Genomic DNA, 15810 nt, shown 5'->3' with positions numbered 1-15810 from the left:
TTTTCACACGCTGCTCAGCAGGCAAAATACAAAGAGTTATGCAAAGCTAATATTTTAGAACCTTTATCTTGTCAGATACAGCTTCAGAGGTCCTTGAAAAGCATGCTACAGCAAAGTCTGGGTGACACGTGAGTCCGTTGCTAACTAATTTGTATCCAGCACTTCCAATTACCTTTTCTATTACTAGCGATGCGCCCTTATGAGCGTCCATCTTCTCTCTGGTCCTGTAAATGGCAACATACTTTGGTAGTTTGTCTGTGTCGCCTTGGAAGACTTCCTCATAGTGCTTTGCTGTGGATGCCTCCAAAATGACAATAAAGGGTTGTCCCGACAAAGCTGATGAAGGTTCAAAGGGAACATATATTAAATTAGGAGCTATGGTAGTAATCAGTGGGGGCAGCTGAGGTGCAATAAAAGATGTCTCCTCTGCAATTACAGTGAATGTCCCTGGCTTGAGTGCATCAGGATGTGTAATGGGATCAAGCACATTGAAGATGATATCAATACATGCTAATGCGTGCTTCTCGATTTCCTGGGGTGTGCCAGAGACGGGTGGGATCACTGGCTCATTGGTTGTTATAAACACAGCTGTGTAGATCATTCCATGTGTTTTCCAATTAACCATATCTGCGATATCCCATCGGGCACAGGATAGCTTGAGGCCAGCAATCGCAGCGCTCAAGCACAGGGTCGCATACCCAAAGAAGTAGCTCCTTGCAAAAGCTACGAAGCTCTCCCAAGTTTGCTCAGGGTTTTCCCAAATAGAGCCGTTGAAGGCGCCGTCATGAATATCCAGCAGAAGCCTGTCGGCGTTTGACGTTGCATCATGTTCACGAACAAAAACGTAGCCATTGGGCTTAATCCAAGACCGAGCGTTTCGTAAGACTGTCTTCCAACGTGCTATATGATGGAGCGTCATGGATATAGTTATAAGATCAAACGACTCTGGTTCAAATGCAGAGGAGTCCAAAGCACTGCGCTCATTAAATACAATCTCCTGTGACTGCGGGGGTCTTATGTCCATCCCAACAATTTGTTCTTTCTTCAAACCATATGCCTTCCCCAACGCCTCTAGTATATAGCCATCTGCACACCCAATATCTAGTATGGACGACGGCCTAAAGGAAAACTGATAAAGATTGTCTCGTAAGTTTGCTTCAGTAATGCCTCGTAGATTGGTGCTTCCAGCGGCTTCCTCCACCGCAGATACTATCTCAACTACACGCCGAAGTTGACGGTGTGCCAAGTTAGGGGCAGCTATCTTTAAAGGTTGAGGGCGCTTCCTGCTTGTCCAGAGGAGCTTGTAAAGTTCATCATAGACGTAGTCATCGTATTTTCTGGTGTTTAAGGCTAGCTGCTTTGTGTTCCATTTCTTATATATCTTATTCAAAAGATCTTTTACCTCGGCCGCCTTTTCTGTTAAGCGGTGCTTTTTAACTGCAGGGCAACGCTCCACTATCCATGTAGCAAAGTATCCAACATGTGATTGATAATTCATCAGCTTATAGATCTGTTCTCCAGAGGCAGGATCTGGCCTTGCTCCAGGTGTATCAGAGATCTGCGGAACAGATTTCTTGAAATTGGTTTGAATGTTAAACTGTTCTATATTAGTAAACGATTTGCAGATAGCGACAATTGGAGAGTTCTCTAACAATGCAGAAATAATGTGGGCATTAATCGGAAGTGAACTAGAAGAGTCGGGTGTGTCTGATTGCGTAGCCCATGTTGGGATATAAATTAGAATTGGTGGAAGGGCTTTAGTTTCTGGATCAATGAATATTTTCGTGCAGAGCTCTGGAGTAACAGGAGAGGCCGTCAAGTCATCAAGAGATAGGTCACTGCATTTTCGTACCACAGTTCCAAAGTGGACATTAGTGATGGGTATGTTTTCATACCTGAGAAGGATACTTCTGTACTGAGGCATTCTAATGGTGCGTAGCTCATCTATTGTGAAGTTAACGAGAGTCTCACTCTCTGGATCATACTTGATCACTATGATATCCCTATACCCGTCATAAACTCCAAATAGTGTCGGATCACAGCTTTCTTCACGCATTTTAGCAATGGCTATCGCTGGCGTGTCACCCTTCTCAGATCCCTTGCTCATAAACAATGTTTTTGTTTAAAATAAATGATTGAATTTGTTCTCATATTCAACGGACAGAGCGAGATCCGGCTGCTCAAGTGGTATAAGGTCCTACTGGCAGCTGAGCAAGCCGCCGCAATTCAGCTTGCTATACGGACTGTGAAGCTCCACGCCTCGCTTTCTAATGGGATTATCGACTGGGATAGAGGTTCTCTTATCTTAAGGCAGTATGCAGACCTTACGATTGTCTTTGCAGTTGAGAATTCAGACAACAAGCTACTAGCACATGAAATGATCCACTTCTTTGCTACGTGTCTCGATAGATACTTTGGAGGTGTAAGCGAGCTTGACCTTATTTTCAACTACCTTAAGGCATATCATGTCTTAGATGAAATAATAATGAATGGGCGCTTTTGCGAAGCATCTACCAAAGCCATCGTCAAGGCGTCAACAGCGCACGATCAGTTTGAGCTTGCAAATATTAATTAAGCATCTACAGTTAAGTAAAGGGAACTCTAAGACATTAGAAGTTTGATATAGTGATAATTTGCAGCGCCTTGGTTTACTAAAAGTTAGGCAATCAGCGAAATGGAACTTGTCTAGAATTAGAAGTAGAGATGAGGACAAGATTAAAACGTGAAAGTAGTTGGCGCTCTCAGAAGGCTGTGTCCAAATGTATGTTGTTATTTAGATCTAAATCTTTTATTTTGAAGATTGAACACACGGTTAGTTTTAGCAATATTTAATAACAATCTGTGCAAGGATCGTCATAGCAAATGCATACAATTTGTGACTACTTTTAAAAGATATCAGATATTCACAACTCTATGAAGAATTGTGGAAACGTCATGAGTATATATCAGGGGGACACTCAGCTGCGGGCACACACTCGGATCTGTCCAGTGCCGGCAGGAGGCCCCGCTCGCACCAGCACCTCCGCACGCCGCCGGACACCTCTCCCACCACTTTGTCCCCGGTGCACTCCCCTAGGCACGACTGCCCGTCCAGGCTCACGAGGACCCACCACAGAGGACCCACCACAGAGGACCCACCACAGAGGACCCACCACAGAGGACCCACCACAGAGGACCCACCACAGAGGACCCACCACAGAGGACCCACCACAGAGGACCCACCACAGAGGACCCACCACAGAGGACCCACCACAGAGGACCCACCACAGAGGACCCACCACAGAGGACCCATTATGGAAGACAAAGTGGTCGGTGGGGGGCTCGAACCCCCGACCTTCAGCTTATCAGACTGACGCTCTACCGACTGAGCTAACCGACCGCGGCCCCTCGCCGGACCCCCCGCCGGCCCAGCACCCGCCTTCAGCTTATCAGACTGACGCTCTACCGACTGAGCTAACCGACCGCGGCCCCTCGCCGGACCCCCCGCCGGCCCAGCACCCGCCTTCAGCTTATCAGACTGACGCTCTACCGACTGAGCTAACCGACCGCGGCCCCTCGCCGGACCCCCCGCCGGCCCAGCACCCGCCAGCCCTCTGCGCACCCTCGAGGTCTGAGAGTCCGAGCCTTTGGGAGAGGCCCAGACGGGAAGCCGCCGAGGAGGGCTTGTAGAGGCCCGAAGAAGAGAGTCTAGAGAGCAGCCGATAGAGTGAGCAGGGGGCCCGCACCTCCCTGTCATGGAGAGCGGCGCATGGTGGCAGGCTCTCAATGGTCCCAATGGGGTCACTCGCTGACTACACGAACTGGCTCAAGGATGCTGGAGTTCACTAAGAGACTGCACCATCGGGGACCTCCTATGCGATCCACAGCACGAGGAGCTGCCACGCCTCCTTCACATCACCGGAGGGCCCTGAGCAGCACGTCTCGGGAACCCTCCCCGTCTGAGCTCCTTCTGCAGCCTTGCGACAGACAGACGGTGCCAGCCCATGCACCATGCCCCGGCGCCCGAGTGCGGTGTCCCTCGTGGGCCCTCACCGTTGCCTGCCGTGATGCCCCGGACAGAAAGCATCGGACCGGAGCGCTTCCCGGAGGTGCCCAGGCACGACCCGTTATCTGCTAAGACAGGTCGAGTGTGCGGTTGAGAGACCAGCGACACCAGAGCGCCCTTGAGTTGTTCGCGGCCCGGTGGAGCCAGGCCAGCCCTAGCCTCAAACAGGGGTCCCAGTCGCTGGCTATCCCCAGAGGGTCGTGGAACCTGCAGAACTCTACAAGGGAGACGTCGCCCCGGACACGCACCAGTGCACCGTGAACCCCACCCCTCAAGAGGGATAGATCAGGTATCACAGCGAGAACGAGGACCTTAGGAACCTGACGGAGAGGAGCACTCTGCGCTGGAGCGGCACCGGGCGAACGCCAAAGTAGTAGGAGCGGAAGAGCACGTGCCTGTCCTGCGCGAAGACCCTCCGCGGCGAGGCCGTCCAGACGTATGCAGCACGGACACCGGATGCAGGGTGCTACTGAGTGGGGCAGCGGGGATGGAGAAGGACGTCCTCTTCAGCGCCCTTCGTGCGAACGTGCTCAGGGGAGGGTACCTCCCCACACAGCGGGGAAGCGGAGGAGCGGCATTCACCACCCCACTGCCCGGCCTGAAGCCTCGCCTCGAGGGGGAGCTGCCCCCTAACAGCGCCACCGACGACCAGCACCTTGCTATCCAGAGGGCCGGATCAGGACGGCCTGGCCCCTGAGAGACAAGAGCCCCCTCAGCCATCGGAGAGCACGGACGGCCAGTCCGCGGGGCTCGAAGTCTCCGGGCCTGCGCTGGCGAGCCCATCCGGGTGCAGGCCTTCAGCGAGATCCTCGGCGCGATCCATAGGATGGAATGCGTGCTCCGTACGGTTCCGTCTAGCCCTTCCCCAGAGACAGGGCAGGACAAGCACGATGAACGGACGATCATGATTCGCTCCACAACACAGTTCCAAGGAGCTGCGTCGAGGCCTTCCTCCGGCTGCGACACGCTGCACCCCTGGACTCGGTCCCTCGGGACCCTGCGCATGCTTCTGTGCTGCGCGGGACAGAACCTGCTCGCCAGGAGCTGAGGAGATGCCCCGCTCACTGCCCGTGCCGACGACAGCGACGCGACGGGGCAGTCACAGAAGCGATAGGCCCGGCGAAGCGATTGGCTCGACGGTCAACACTGGGTGTGGGAGCACTGAGGAGCAGGAGGCCTTCTTCCTGGCCGGTCTTAAGGAGCTTCCAAGGCAACGGAGAGCTTGAAGCTAGTGATGGCACTAATCACTCACCACGCTGGTCGAGACGGACCCACACGTGACCCATGTGAATCCCTCGACAGGCAAGTCGGGATCCTTGGAGTGTCTGGCTGGCAGAAGTGGACTAATCCTGCCTGCACCGGAGAGTGGTGGCGGCCTGGGCCACTTGCTGGGCGCTTACCACAGCAGCTGCGTAATCCTTTGACACCATCGAGTAGACGGGTGCCGGTTGTAGAGAGAGACGGCCTGACAGCGAACCGGTCCTGATCGCTTCTGATGCTTTGGACGACGCCTCGGTGGACCGAAGCATCACCCCAAGTGTGCGGTGTGAGGATGGACCAGCCCACACATCACTGAGCCAGACACACTGCACAGGGTGAGCGTCGACATGATCTCGTGCTGGGTGACGGAGCACCTGCAAGAGCGCCCTGCGATCCGTGAGCAGAGGGCCGAGCCTCCTCCCCGACGCCAACGTATAGGAGTACTCCGCCGGCATCCACGAACGCGTACTATGACTCCAAGACAGAGGCGCACGGGGAGCGCACCCTCCGATCATACTCGGGACTGATGACTCGCTTCATGAGAAGACGAAGAGGCACCCCGAGGAACGGGGTAGGCACCCGGGGTCGTGGCGTATCCCATCTTCGTCACGGAGCGCCAGAGTCAACTGCTCTGAGGCCAGGTCCTGTGACCGACGCAAGGCCCGGGACAGCGGGTGCTCACTAGATGCCAGACGATGGTTGGCCCCGACGGGCCAGAGAGAAGGAAGTCCTAGGGGGCACCGCGAGGAGCGGCAGCTTCTAGGGGAGGCGGGCATAGGAGTTCTTCCCCCGAGATCGAGGGCATCTGATCTCAGACTTCAGACTCCAGTGTTGCTCTACCGACTGAGTTAGCCGACCGCATCATCCGTGGGCCTCAGAGGCTGCTTGGGCTGGGATGCCCGCGGAGCAATTGAGGAGCGCACAGGCTTAGATGCGTCAGTGGGACGATACGTCGCACTATATATTATCAGCGACCCGCCCCAGCCTTCAGACTGGCCAAGCATCGAACAAGGGCCAGTAACACAGCACCGGGCTCCTCCCTGGCGGTCGCCCTCGAACTAGAACTCTCCCTGGAGGAAGGGGCCCGCCCAGGCACTGCTATCGCCAGGAGTCGGTGTAAAGCCCAAGGTATACTACAATGTTGGTAGTAGAGCTTCTATTCGTGCTGAATGTGCTTGCTGCAAACTGCGCTGGAGGCACTAGAAACAGTCGCGCAACTGGCAATCAGTGCGGAACAATAGAGGGAATAAGCAGTCCCATGGAATGCGCGGAGGGGCACGCACTGGACGAGGCCGCAAACGCATGCAGGGCCCCTCCGTCTTTCCAATGCGAGGTCGACAAACTGGTAACTATAGGATCAGCCCAAGCGTGTACACAATGCAAGCAGGGCTTCGCACCCATCGACGGTGTCTGCACGGCGTTCGGGGACGATCTCGTCACAAAGACGGCAAAGTGCACGCAATCGGGCGGAGCCGCAATAGAGGGCACGGACACCTCGTGTGGTAAATGTGGCGGCGACGGGTACTTCCTCTTCATGGGCGGCTGTTATAAAACAGGGGCGTCTCCCGGAGAACTTATATGCACCAATGCAGTCGGTGGGGTATGTGCCGCTTGCAAGGCTGACGGAAGTGTTTTCCAAAACAAGGCATCAGTTAAGACACCGGGCAGCGAGTGCATTCTGTGCTCAGACTCCGTTGGTGCAGATAGCAACAAAGGAGTGGCAAACTGTGCGGCCTGTGATGCGCCGACAGGGGACACGGGCACAGCCAAGTGCAAAGCATGCGCGGAGGGGCACGCACTGGACGAGGCCGCAAACGCATGCAGGGCCCCTCCGTCTTTCCAATGCGAGGTCGACAAACTGGTAACTATAGGATCAGCCCAAGCGTGTACACAATGCAAGCAGGGCTTCGCACCCATCGACGGTGTCTGCACGGCGTTCGGGGACGATCTCGTCACAAAGACGGCAAAGTGCACGCAATCGGGCGGAGCCGCAATAGAGGGCACGGACACCTCGTGTGGTAAATGTGGCGGCGACGGGTACTTCCTCTTCATGGGCGGCTGTTATAAAACAGGGGCGTCTCCCGGAGAACTTATATGCACCAATGCAGTCGGTGGGGTATGTGCCGCTTGCAAGGCTGACGGAAGTGTTTTCCAAAACAAGGCATCAGTTAAGACACCGGGCAGCGAGTGCATTCTGTGCTCAGACTCCGTTGGTGCAGATAGCAACAAAGGAGTGGCAAACTGTGCGGCCTGTGATGCGCCGACAGGGGACACGGGCACAGCCAAGTGCAAAGCATGCGCGGAGGGGCACGCACTGGACGAGGCCGCAAACGCATGCAGGGCCCCTCCGTCTTTCCAATGCGAGGTCGACAAACTGGTAACTATAGGATCAGCCCAAGCGTGTACACAATGCAAGCAGGGCTTCGCACCCATCGACGGTGTCTGCACGGCGTTCGGGGACGATCTCGTCACAAAGACGGCAAAGTGCACGCAATCGGGCGGAGCCGCAATAGAGGGCACGGACACCTCGTGTGGTAAATGTGGCGGCGACGGGTACTTCCTCTTCATGGGCGGCTGTTATAAAACAGGGGCGTCTCCCGGAGAACTTATATGCACCAATGCAGTCGGTGGGGTATGTGCCGCTTGCAAGGCTGACGGAAGTGTTTTCCAAAACAAGGCATCAGTTAAGACACCGGGCAGCGAGTGCATTCTGTGCTCAGACTCCGTTGGTGCAGATAGCAACAAAGGAGTGGCAAACTGTGCGGCCTGTGATGCGCCGACAGGGGACACGGGCACAGCCAAGTGCAAAGCATGCGCGGAGGGGCACGCACTGGACGAGGCCGCAAACGCATGCAGGGCCCCTCCGTCTTTCCAATGCGAGGTCGACAAACTGGTAACTATAGGATCAGCCCAAGCGTGTACACAATGCAAGCAGGGCTTCGCACCCATCGACGGTGTCTGCACGGCGTTCGGGGACGATCTCGTCACAAAGACGGCAAAGTGCACGCAATCGGGCGGAGCCGCAATAGAGGGCACGGACACCTCGTGTGGTAAATGTGGCGGCGACGGGTACTTCCTCTTCATGGGCGGCTGTTATAAAACAGGGGCGTCTCCCGGAGAACTTATATGCACCAATGCAGTCGGTGGGGTATGTGCCGCTTGCAAGGCTGACGGAAGTGTTTTCCAAAACAAGGCATCAGTTAAGACACCGGGCAGCGAGTGCATTCTGTGCTCAGACTCCGTTGGTGCAGATAGCAACAAAGGAGTGGCAAACTGTGCGGCCTGTGATGCGCCGACAGGGGACACGGGCACAGCCAAGTGCAAAGCATGCGCGGAGGGGCACGCACTGGACGAGGCCGCAAACGCATGCAGGGCCCCTCCGTCTTTCCAATGCGAGGTCGACAAACTGGTAACTATAGGATCAGCCCAAGCGTGTACACAATGCAAGCAGGGCTTCGCACCCATCGACGGTGTCTGCACGGCGTTCGGGGACGATCTCGTCACAAAGACGGCAAAGTGCACGCAATCGGGCGGAGCCGCAATAGAGGGCACGGACACCTCGTGTGGTAAATGTGGCGGCGACGGGTACTTCCTCTTCATGGGCGGCTGTTATAAAACAGGGGCGTCTCCCGGAGAACTTATATGCACCAATGCAGTCGGTGGGGTATGTGCCGCTTGCAAGGCTGACGGAAGTGTTTTCCAAAACAAGGCATCAGTTAAGACACCGGGCAGCGAGTGCATTCTGTGCTCAGACTCCGTTGGTGCAGATAGCAACAAAGGAGTGGCAAACTGTGCGGCCTGTGATGCGCCGACAGGGGACACGGGCACAGCCAAGTGCAAAGCATGCGCGGAGGGGCACGCACTGGACGAGGCCGCAAACGCATGCAGGGCCCCTCCGTCTTTCCAATGCGAGGTCGACAAACTGGTAACTATAGGATCAGCCCAAGCGTGTACACAATGCAAGCAGGGCTTCGCACCCATCGACGGTGTCTGCACGGCGTTCGGGGACGATCTCGTCACAAAGACGGCAAAGTGCACGCAATCGGGCGGAGCCGCAATAGAGGGCACGGACACCTCGTGTGGTAAATGTGGCGGCGACGGGTACTTCCTCTTCATGGGCGGCTGTTATAAAACAGGGGCGTCTCCCGGAGAACTTATATGCACCAATGCAGTCGGTGGGGTATGTGCCGCTTGCAAGGCTGACGGAAGTGTTTTCCAAAACAAGGCATCAGTTAAGACACCGGGCAGCGAGTGCATTCTGTGCTCAGACTCCGTTGGTGCAGATAGCAACAAAGGAGTGGCAAACTGTGCGGCCTGTGATGCGCCGACAGGGGACACGGGCACAGCCAAGTGCAAAGCATGCGCGGAGGGGCACGCACTGGACGAGGCCGCAAACGCATGCAGGGCCCCTCCGTCTTTCCAATGCGAGGTCGACAAACTGGTAACTATAGGATCAGCCCAAGCGTGTACACAATGCAAGCAGGGCTTCGCACCCATCGACGGTGTCTGCACGGCGTTCGGGGACGATCTCGTCACAAAGACGGCAAAGTGCACGCAATCGGGCGGAGCCGCAATAGAGGGCACGGACACCTCGTGTGGTAAATGTGGCGGCGACGGGTACTTCCTCTTCATGGGCGGCTGTTATAAAACAGGGGCGTCTCCCGGAGAACTTATATGCACCAATGCAGTCGGTGGGGTATGTGCCGCTTGCAAGGCTGACGGAAGTGTTTTCCAAAACAAGGCATCAGTTAAGACACCGGGCAGCGAGTGCATTCTGTGCTCAGACTCCGTTGGTGCAGATAGCAACAAAGGAGTGGCAAACTGTGCGGCCTGTGATGCGCCGACAGGGGACACGGGCACAGCCAAGTGCAAAGCATGCGCGGAGGGGCACGCACTGGACGAGGCCGCAAACGCATGCAGGGCCCCTCCGTCTTTCCAATGCGAGGTCGACAAACTGGTAACTATAGGATCAGCCCAAGCGTGTACACAATGCAAGCAGGGCTTCGCACCCATCGACGGTGTCTGCACGGCGTTCGGGGACGATCTCGTCACAAAGACGGCAAAGTGCACGCAATCGGGCGGAGCCGCAATAGAGGGCACGGACACCTCGTGTGGTAAATGTGGCGGCGACGGGTACTTCCTCTTCATGGGCGGCTGTTATAAAACAGGGGCGTCTCCCGGAGAACTTATATGCACCAATGCAGTCGGTGGGGTATGTGCCGCTTGCAAGGCTGACGGAAGTGTTTTCCAAAACAAGGCATCAGTTAAGACACCGGGCAGCGAGTGCATTCTGTGCTCAGACTCCGTTGGTGCAGATAGCAACAAAGGAGTGGCAAACTGTGCGGCCTGTGATGCGCCGACAGGGGACACGGGCACAGCCAAGTGCAAAGCATGCGCGGAGGGGCACGCACTGGACGAGGCCGCAAACGCATGCGTATCTAGCGGCGGTGCCGGTGGAAGCGTCAATAAGGGAGGCCTTTCCACAGGCGCCATAGCAGGTATCACCGTCGCCGTGGTGGTCGTCGTCGGAGGCCTTGCCGGCTTCCTCTGTTGGTGGTTTATTTGTCGGGGGAAAGCGTAGATGTACTTAGGTAGTAAACGCGTCAGTGATGGTTAGTGCTCAGTGGATATCTGCTATCCATCTACCCGGTACTGCTGCGCATCAGTGAGCGCTGTCCCTTCACTCTGCAATTGCATACCAGATGGGTCTGTATGGGAGGTCTGCTCCACCCACTGGCACTTGTCCCCACAAACCGACTGATAACTGATAGTTGATCGCCCGTACTGGCGGGTGTTAGGGGCGGCATGGCATAGAGGCAGTAGCCTACCCTGTGTACGATAACGATGTCTTGTAATGCAGAGCAGGCTGGTTGCTCGTGGTAATTAAAAAGCATCAGAGGCAACCATCCGCTTTAGACTCTCATCGAGGAACAGGCCGTGGTTCATAACAAGCACATGCCTGACTGCCAGAGTATGCCCTTCTCGGGTTAGCTCTTGAACTGCGAAATTAAATCTTGCATCCGGATTTCTTTTTTATTTTTCTGCATAATGTAAAAAAGGACTAATAGATTGGTAACTATAAATATAACAGCGGGGCATGCTATCCACAAAGATACACTGAGTATGTCTGGAAATAAATCACTTTGCGTACTGAGTGGCCCAGGTGGGCTGAAGTTCCATGGGTTCAAAACATTAGCCCCAAAAAAGTTTCCTACGCCCGTTACAATGAGGCATCCACATGAGATGATCCCAAGGACTGCATCTAAGCCTAGGAAAAAGTTACGTTTAGTATCTAATTGAAGCTGTCGAAAGAAGATTGCATCTGTAATCTTCTGCTTCAAAATGATAGCAGTTGACCCGATGCTCTGCACTTCGAAATAATACTTTTCTAGAAACGTGAGAATTGCATCTAGGGGGACAGGATAGTCTTCGTCACTAATAGATTCTGAGCTATCGGATGTCTCACTATCTGTTTGTATGCCATATTTGGGAAAGTGGAAGGGTTGATTTGTCAAGGCATTATCACGTTCTAGCTTCTTTCTTCGAGACACTTGATTCTCAAAGCAAAGGGCAAGGACTTCTAGATCGTCGTCGAAGAGGTACTTGAAAGCATTGATAAGTGAAGATGCTTGTCCCCCAAGAGAATTGATGTCTTCCACTGACTTCTTGAGATCATCAGGGACAACCTTGGACAGCTGAGTGATGAGTTCCTGTGCTTTTTCTAGCGAGTTCTTCAGTCGTGTAACTTCATATCGCAAAATCGTCCCTATGTAGAGAAGCTCTGAATACTTTCTGAGCTCGGTGTCATACATGTTCTTAACTTCTTCCTCGTATGCACGTTTAAGTGCTTCGCTCTCGAATTTTTTCCCCATATGGACAGCGTCCTTCTCTGACATCCCCGCAGTCAAAACAACAACTGTCAGGCAATCACGTTTCACAATATAGCTGGTATAGTTAATGGAGATGATGACATATTTATCTCGTGGCTCAATTGTTGTGACATCATGTTGAAAAAGCTTTAAGTCTGCTCCACTTATCCCCATGGGGTAAGTTCGCTGAGATTCCGTTACTGGTTCGTTCGGCACCAATTCCAGGGGCGAAAAGACGCCAGTGTGAACATCTTGAATGCACTTAAATGAATACACAGAGAATGTCATCTTTAAAGTTTTTCTGATGCCCCGTTACATCTCTCACAATAACTATAGCGACTATAGTGATGATGGTTATGACGACTACGACGACTATGATTGTGGCAGGCTGAAGAAGAGCGGGGGAGCTGTGGAGGGAAGACCTGCTTGGCAAAGCAAGAAAAGCTCCACCGGCTCTACTCCATCAAATACTGGTAGCACTACTTGTTCTACACCAAAAACAACGTTTGAAACTGTTTCGACCCCCACCCCAATAACACCATCGACCTCGTTAAGTTCAGTAGCGAACATTGGTACCATGAAGGCAACTCCTTCTCAGCAGCACATCGCTAAATTCATAGCAGATGTTGAGCGTAGTGAAGAAGTCATCAAGGGAGCAGCAGGGCTCATTAAATCAAGGAATACAATTAATGTCCTGGTCGTTGGGCATGTTGACGCAGGAAAGAGCACCATATTTGGACATCTAGCTGTTCTATCGGGGTCTGTCTCCATGCGAGAAAGGACACGTACGCAGGCGCTTGCAGACACTTATAATAAAAGTACATTCTCCTACGCTTTTCTCTTGGATACTAACGATGAAGAGCGTCAGCGCGGGGTAACGATGGATGTGTGTAATCATACCCTCACACTGGCATTCCCAGAACTCGGTGATAACTACTCTGTCCCTCACACAGTTTTCCTGCAAGACTGTCCTGGACACCGAGACTTTGTTCCATCACTTATTAGAGCCGTCTCTCAACCGGATGCAGCTGTCTTGGTTTTAGATGCATCCCCCAAGGAATTTGAAAAGGGTTTGTCAGATGATGGTCAAACACGTGAGCATTTGCAATTGTTAATGATTTTTGGTGTTAAGCATATCATGGTTGCAGTGAACAAGTTAGACAGAACAGACTGGAACGAGGGGCGTTTTGTAGAGATTGTAACTGTATTAACTAAAGTGCTTCGTAAGGACATCCAGTTTGGCGGAGAAGTTACCTTTATTCCTGTAAGTGGTATAGGCGAAGATGGCTCTCATAACTTGACGCCAGGGAATGCAGGATGTCTTCCAGATTGGGTTAGAAAGCATACGAGTTTAGGCGAGGAGATTTATAAGACTCAGTCGATTCGTTCAACGTCTCAAATTAAGGGAGAAAAAACAAGTCCTACTATCATTCTTTTTGATGTAACTCCAGATACGTATGAGGGGAAAAAGGTCTTTGCTGCAAACTGTGTAGTAGAGTCAGGCATCCTCCAACTCAGCGATAGCATCGTCCATCTACCGTCTATGTATCTGTTTCAAATAGTAAGCATCATGGTAGATGCTGTGGAGGCAGATAAAGCAGTTGCCTATGATACTGTTACTCTGTATTTGGCACCAGATAAGCGTGCTACTAAGCTATGCAATAATTGTGATAAGCTCGACAGTAGTGTTGTAGTGAAGGAAATGCCTCAAGGATCTTGCTTTGTCTTAACGGGGATCCTTCTTCAACAGGGACCTGTGTCAAAGGGTGTGTGGATAAACAACATGATCCTAGCTACGACTGTCAAGGCCCTTGTTCTGGTCCTTAACACCCCTCGGGGAATTAGTGTAGGAGATGTGTATGATTGTTATGTCGGAAGTAGCAGAGTAGAGGCTAGGGTACATAAAATAAATGCTCAAATAAACCCGTCAACCCAAGAAGTTATTAGAAAGAACCCGCCTTTGGTAGGAAAGTCTGCATATGTTCGAATGACTCTTATCTTTAACGTTGCTGTAATAGTGAAAGAGTTTAGCAAGAGCAAACTTATGGGAAGAATGATTCTCCGCAGCGACAACAGATCTGTGGGGCTAGGAAAAATAGAGCGTATAAGTGAAAAGTAAATAGACAAGTATGTCTGGAGATAATGAGATCACCTTTTCAGGTTCATCAGCAGCCATTAAAAGAGGCTTACGTGAGCTTGATAGGGCAATCCAAACCCCTTATAATAGATTACAGTCTATTCTGCACGATCGCGGGATAGTTTTGAAGGAGTTAGATAAAGTCGGTCTCGGCACTACGCCTGTCTTTGGCAATGCTAGAACAGGCTGTTGGTATGCTCCAGATCCTGATCAAAGTGTTTTGTTCAAATCCACTGACGGCCACTACGGCACATGGGACTTCAGTCTCAGAAAGCTGAATCTTCAATTTCTTCTTGGCCTGCAGACTTCCAAGGCGGCTGTCATCGTCGATGCCACAAAAGCAGGCAAGAGGTATCCTGATGCCATAAAGCGAACAATTCCCATTTGGTGTCTTGTATGGTCAACGGTGCTCAGTGGGTCTAATCCCAGCGAGCTAGATCTAAATGAGTTTTTCCTTCCATCCATTACTCTGAACGAGAGAGATCTTATTTTGCAGCGGGCTGAGAGACATGCTAGTAGTTTGAAAGAGCTTATGGGTTTTATCTTAGGTCTAGATAACCGTTCTGGGTTAGACTCTCTCTTTCCAATCCATAGTATACACTGCAGATATTGGTACGTTGGTCAGAACGGTCTCTGTTCCGAACACTCTAAGCATACACCATATGAGAGAGATGGTGTACCCTCTGCGTGTACAATTCACCTTGTCTCAATATCTAAAGAGACCCCTTATCCAGTCCAGGTTTTCGATGAAAAGGAAGCCCCCTTTTATTACATTCAGGGTGCTGCAGATGACGCAGAATCGTGGCTTCCCTTAGCTTTGACTCCTTCTGTCTTTGTAGCCAACTCCTCCTTTCTCTGTAGTTCAGAATTTGCAAGTCTAACTACCAACGAGTATAAGACAGCGATCAGTAGAGCAATTTTGATTGTTCCTGCCCAAGAGGTACTTGCATATATAAAATGCCCCGAGCAGCGTCGTGTTATCATTACGAATAGCGCCGATATTATGAATAAAGAGCCGCTGGCCGTCTGTATTTCTTTATGCAGACCTAACCAATCTCTGCCAAACAATCTTTCTAATGTAATTTCTATACCAGTCTGTAGAAATCTAAAATACACAACAAATCTTTCACGGGTTTTAGGGTCTATTCATGCCACCTTTCAGGAATTGCGCTCTAATGGCACGGTGATTTTTTATTCCGGTCAAGATTGTCAGGTAGCGCTGGCTGCCTTTATTTTTTCGATGGCTTCAGAAAATTTAGTTCCTCGCATAGCTAAAAATGAGCAAGGGCAGGTAGAGCTTATTGCTATACCTAGTTCTGAACTACACCTAGTGGACGAAGGCCCCAAACAGAGAATTTTCCTTATGAATCTCTGGGAGAGCTCGCTGTCTCTTATAGTTAAGGCATTCTTCCTCCAAAAGAATTTGCGGCAAGCAATACACTCGTTTACTTGTGTCCGTAACAAAAACGATGACATCAGCAAGCCCGAAACATGAAAAA

The 15810-nt window shown here is 52.2% G+C and overlaps 6 protein-coding genes and 1 non-coding gene across 7 annotated transcripts; 4 read left to right on the top strand and 3 right to left on the bottom strand.

Moving 5' to 3' along the window:
- Positions 1-46: 46 nt before the first annotated feature.
- GL50803_0032697 (Methyltransferase domain-containing protein) lies at positions 47-2107 on the bottom strand (the record flags this gene model as incomplete). Its single annotated transcript, XM_001705550.1, has 1 exon — positions 47-2107. One exon carries the CDS (start codon positions 2105-2107, stop codon positions 47-49), a length of 2061 nt encoding a protein of 686 aa, XP_001705602.1.
- Positions 2108-2131: 24 nt separating this feature from the next.
- GL50803_0091198 (Sigma adaptin) lies at positions 2132-2575 on the top strand (the record flags this gene model as incomplete). Its single annotated transcript, XM_001705549.1, has 1 exon — positions 2132-2575. The coding sequence occupies one exon, from the start codon at positions 2132-2134 to the stop codon at positions 2573-2575; it is 444 nt and encodes a 147-aa protein (XP_001705601.1).
- Positions 2576-3306: 731 nt separating this feature from the next.
- On the bottom strand, positions 3307-3379 carry GL50803_00t0042. Its single transcript has one exon. It is a non-coding gene; the product is annotated as a tRNA-Ile (tRNA).
- Positions 3380-6443: 3064 nt separating this feature from the next.
- GL50803_00113357 (VSP) lies at positions 6444-10886 on the top strand (the record flags this gene model as incomplete). Its single annotated transcript, XM_001705546.2, has 1 exon — positions 6444-10886. The coding sequence occupies one exon, from the start codon at positions 6444-6446 to the stop codon at positions 10884-10886; it is 4443 nt and encodes a 1480-aa protein (XP_001705598.2).
- A 406-nt stretch (positions 10887-11292) lies between these two features.
- On the bottom strand, positions 11293-12462 carry GL50803_002812 (Metal ion transporter CorA-like divalent cation transporter family protein; the record flags this gene model as incomplete). Its single annotated transcript, XM_001705545.1, has 1 exon — positions 11293-12462. The coding sequence occupies one exon, from the start codon at positions 12460-12462 to the stop codon at positions 11293-11295; it is 1170 nt and encodes a 389-aa protein (XP_001705597.1).
- A 16-nt stretch (positions 12463-12478) lies between these two features.
- GL50803_0016111 (HSP70 subfamily B suppressor 1) lies at positions 12479-14293 on the top strand (the record flags this gene model as incomplete). The annotated part of the gene is made up of 1 exon (XM_001705543.2): positions 12479-14293. One exon carries the CDS (start codon positions 12479-12481, stop codon positions 14291-14293), a length of 1815 nt encoding a protein of 604 aa, XP_001705595.2.
- A 10-nt stretch (positions 14294-14303) lies between these two features.
- Positions 14304-15806, top strand: GL50803_0016110 (putative tRNA-ribosyltransferase; the record flags this gene model as incomplete). The annotated part of the gene is made up of 1 exon (XM_001705542.1): positions 14304-15806. The coding sequence occupies one exon, from the start codon at positions 14304-14306 to the stop codon at positions 15804-15806; it is 1503 nt and encodes a 500-aa protein (XP_001705594.1).
- Positions 15807-15810: the final 4 nt, after the last annotated feature.

Source organism: Giardia intestinalis, chromosome 4, assembly GCF_000002435.2.
Source record: "Giardia intestinalis strain WB C6 chromosome 4, whole genome shotgun sequence".
Lineage (NCBI taxonomy): Eukaryota > Fornicata > Diplomonadida > Hexamitidae > Giardia > Giardia duodenalis.
This window is presented reverse-complemented; position numbering and strand designations above follow the sequence as displayed.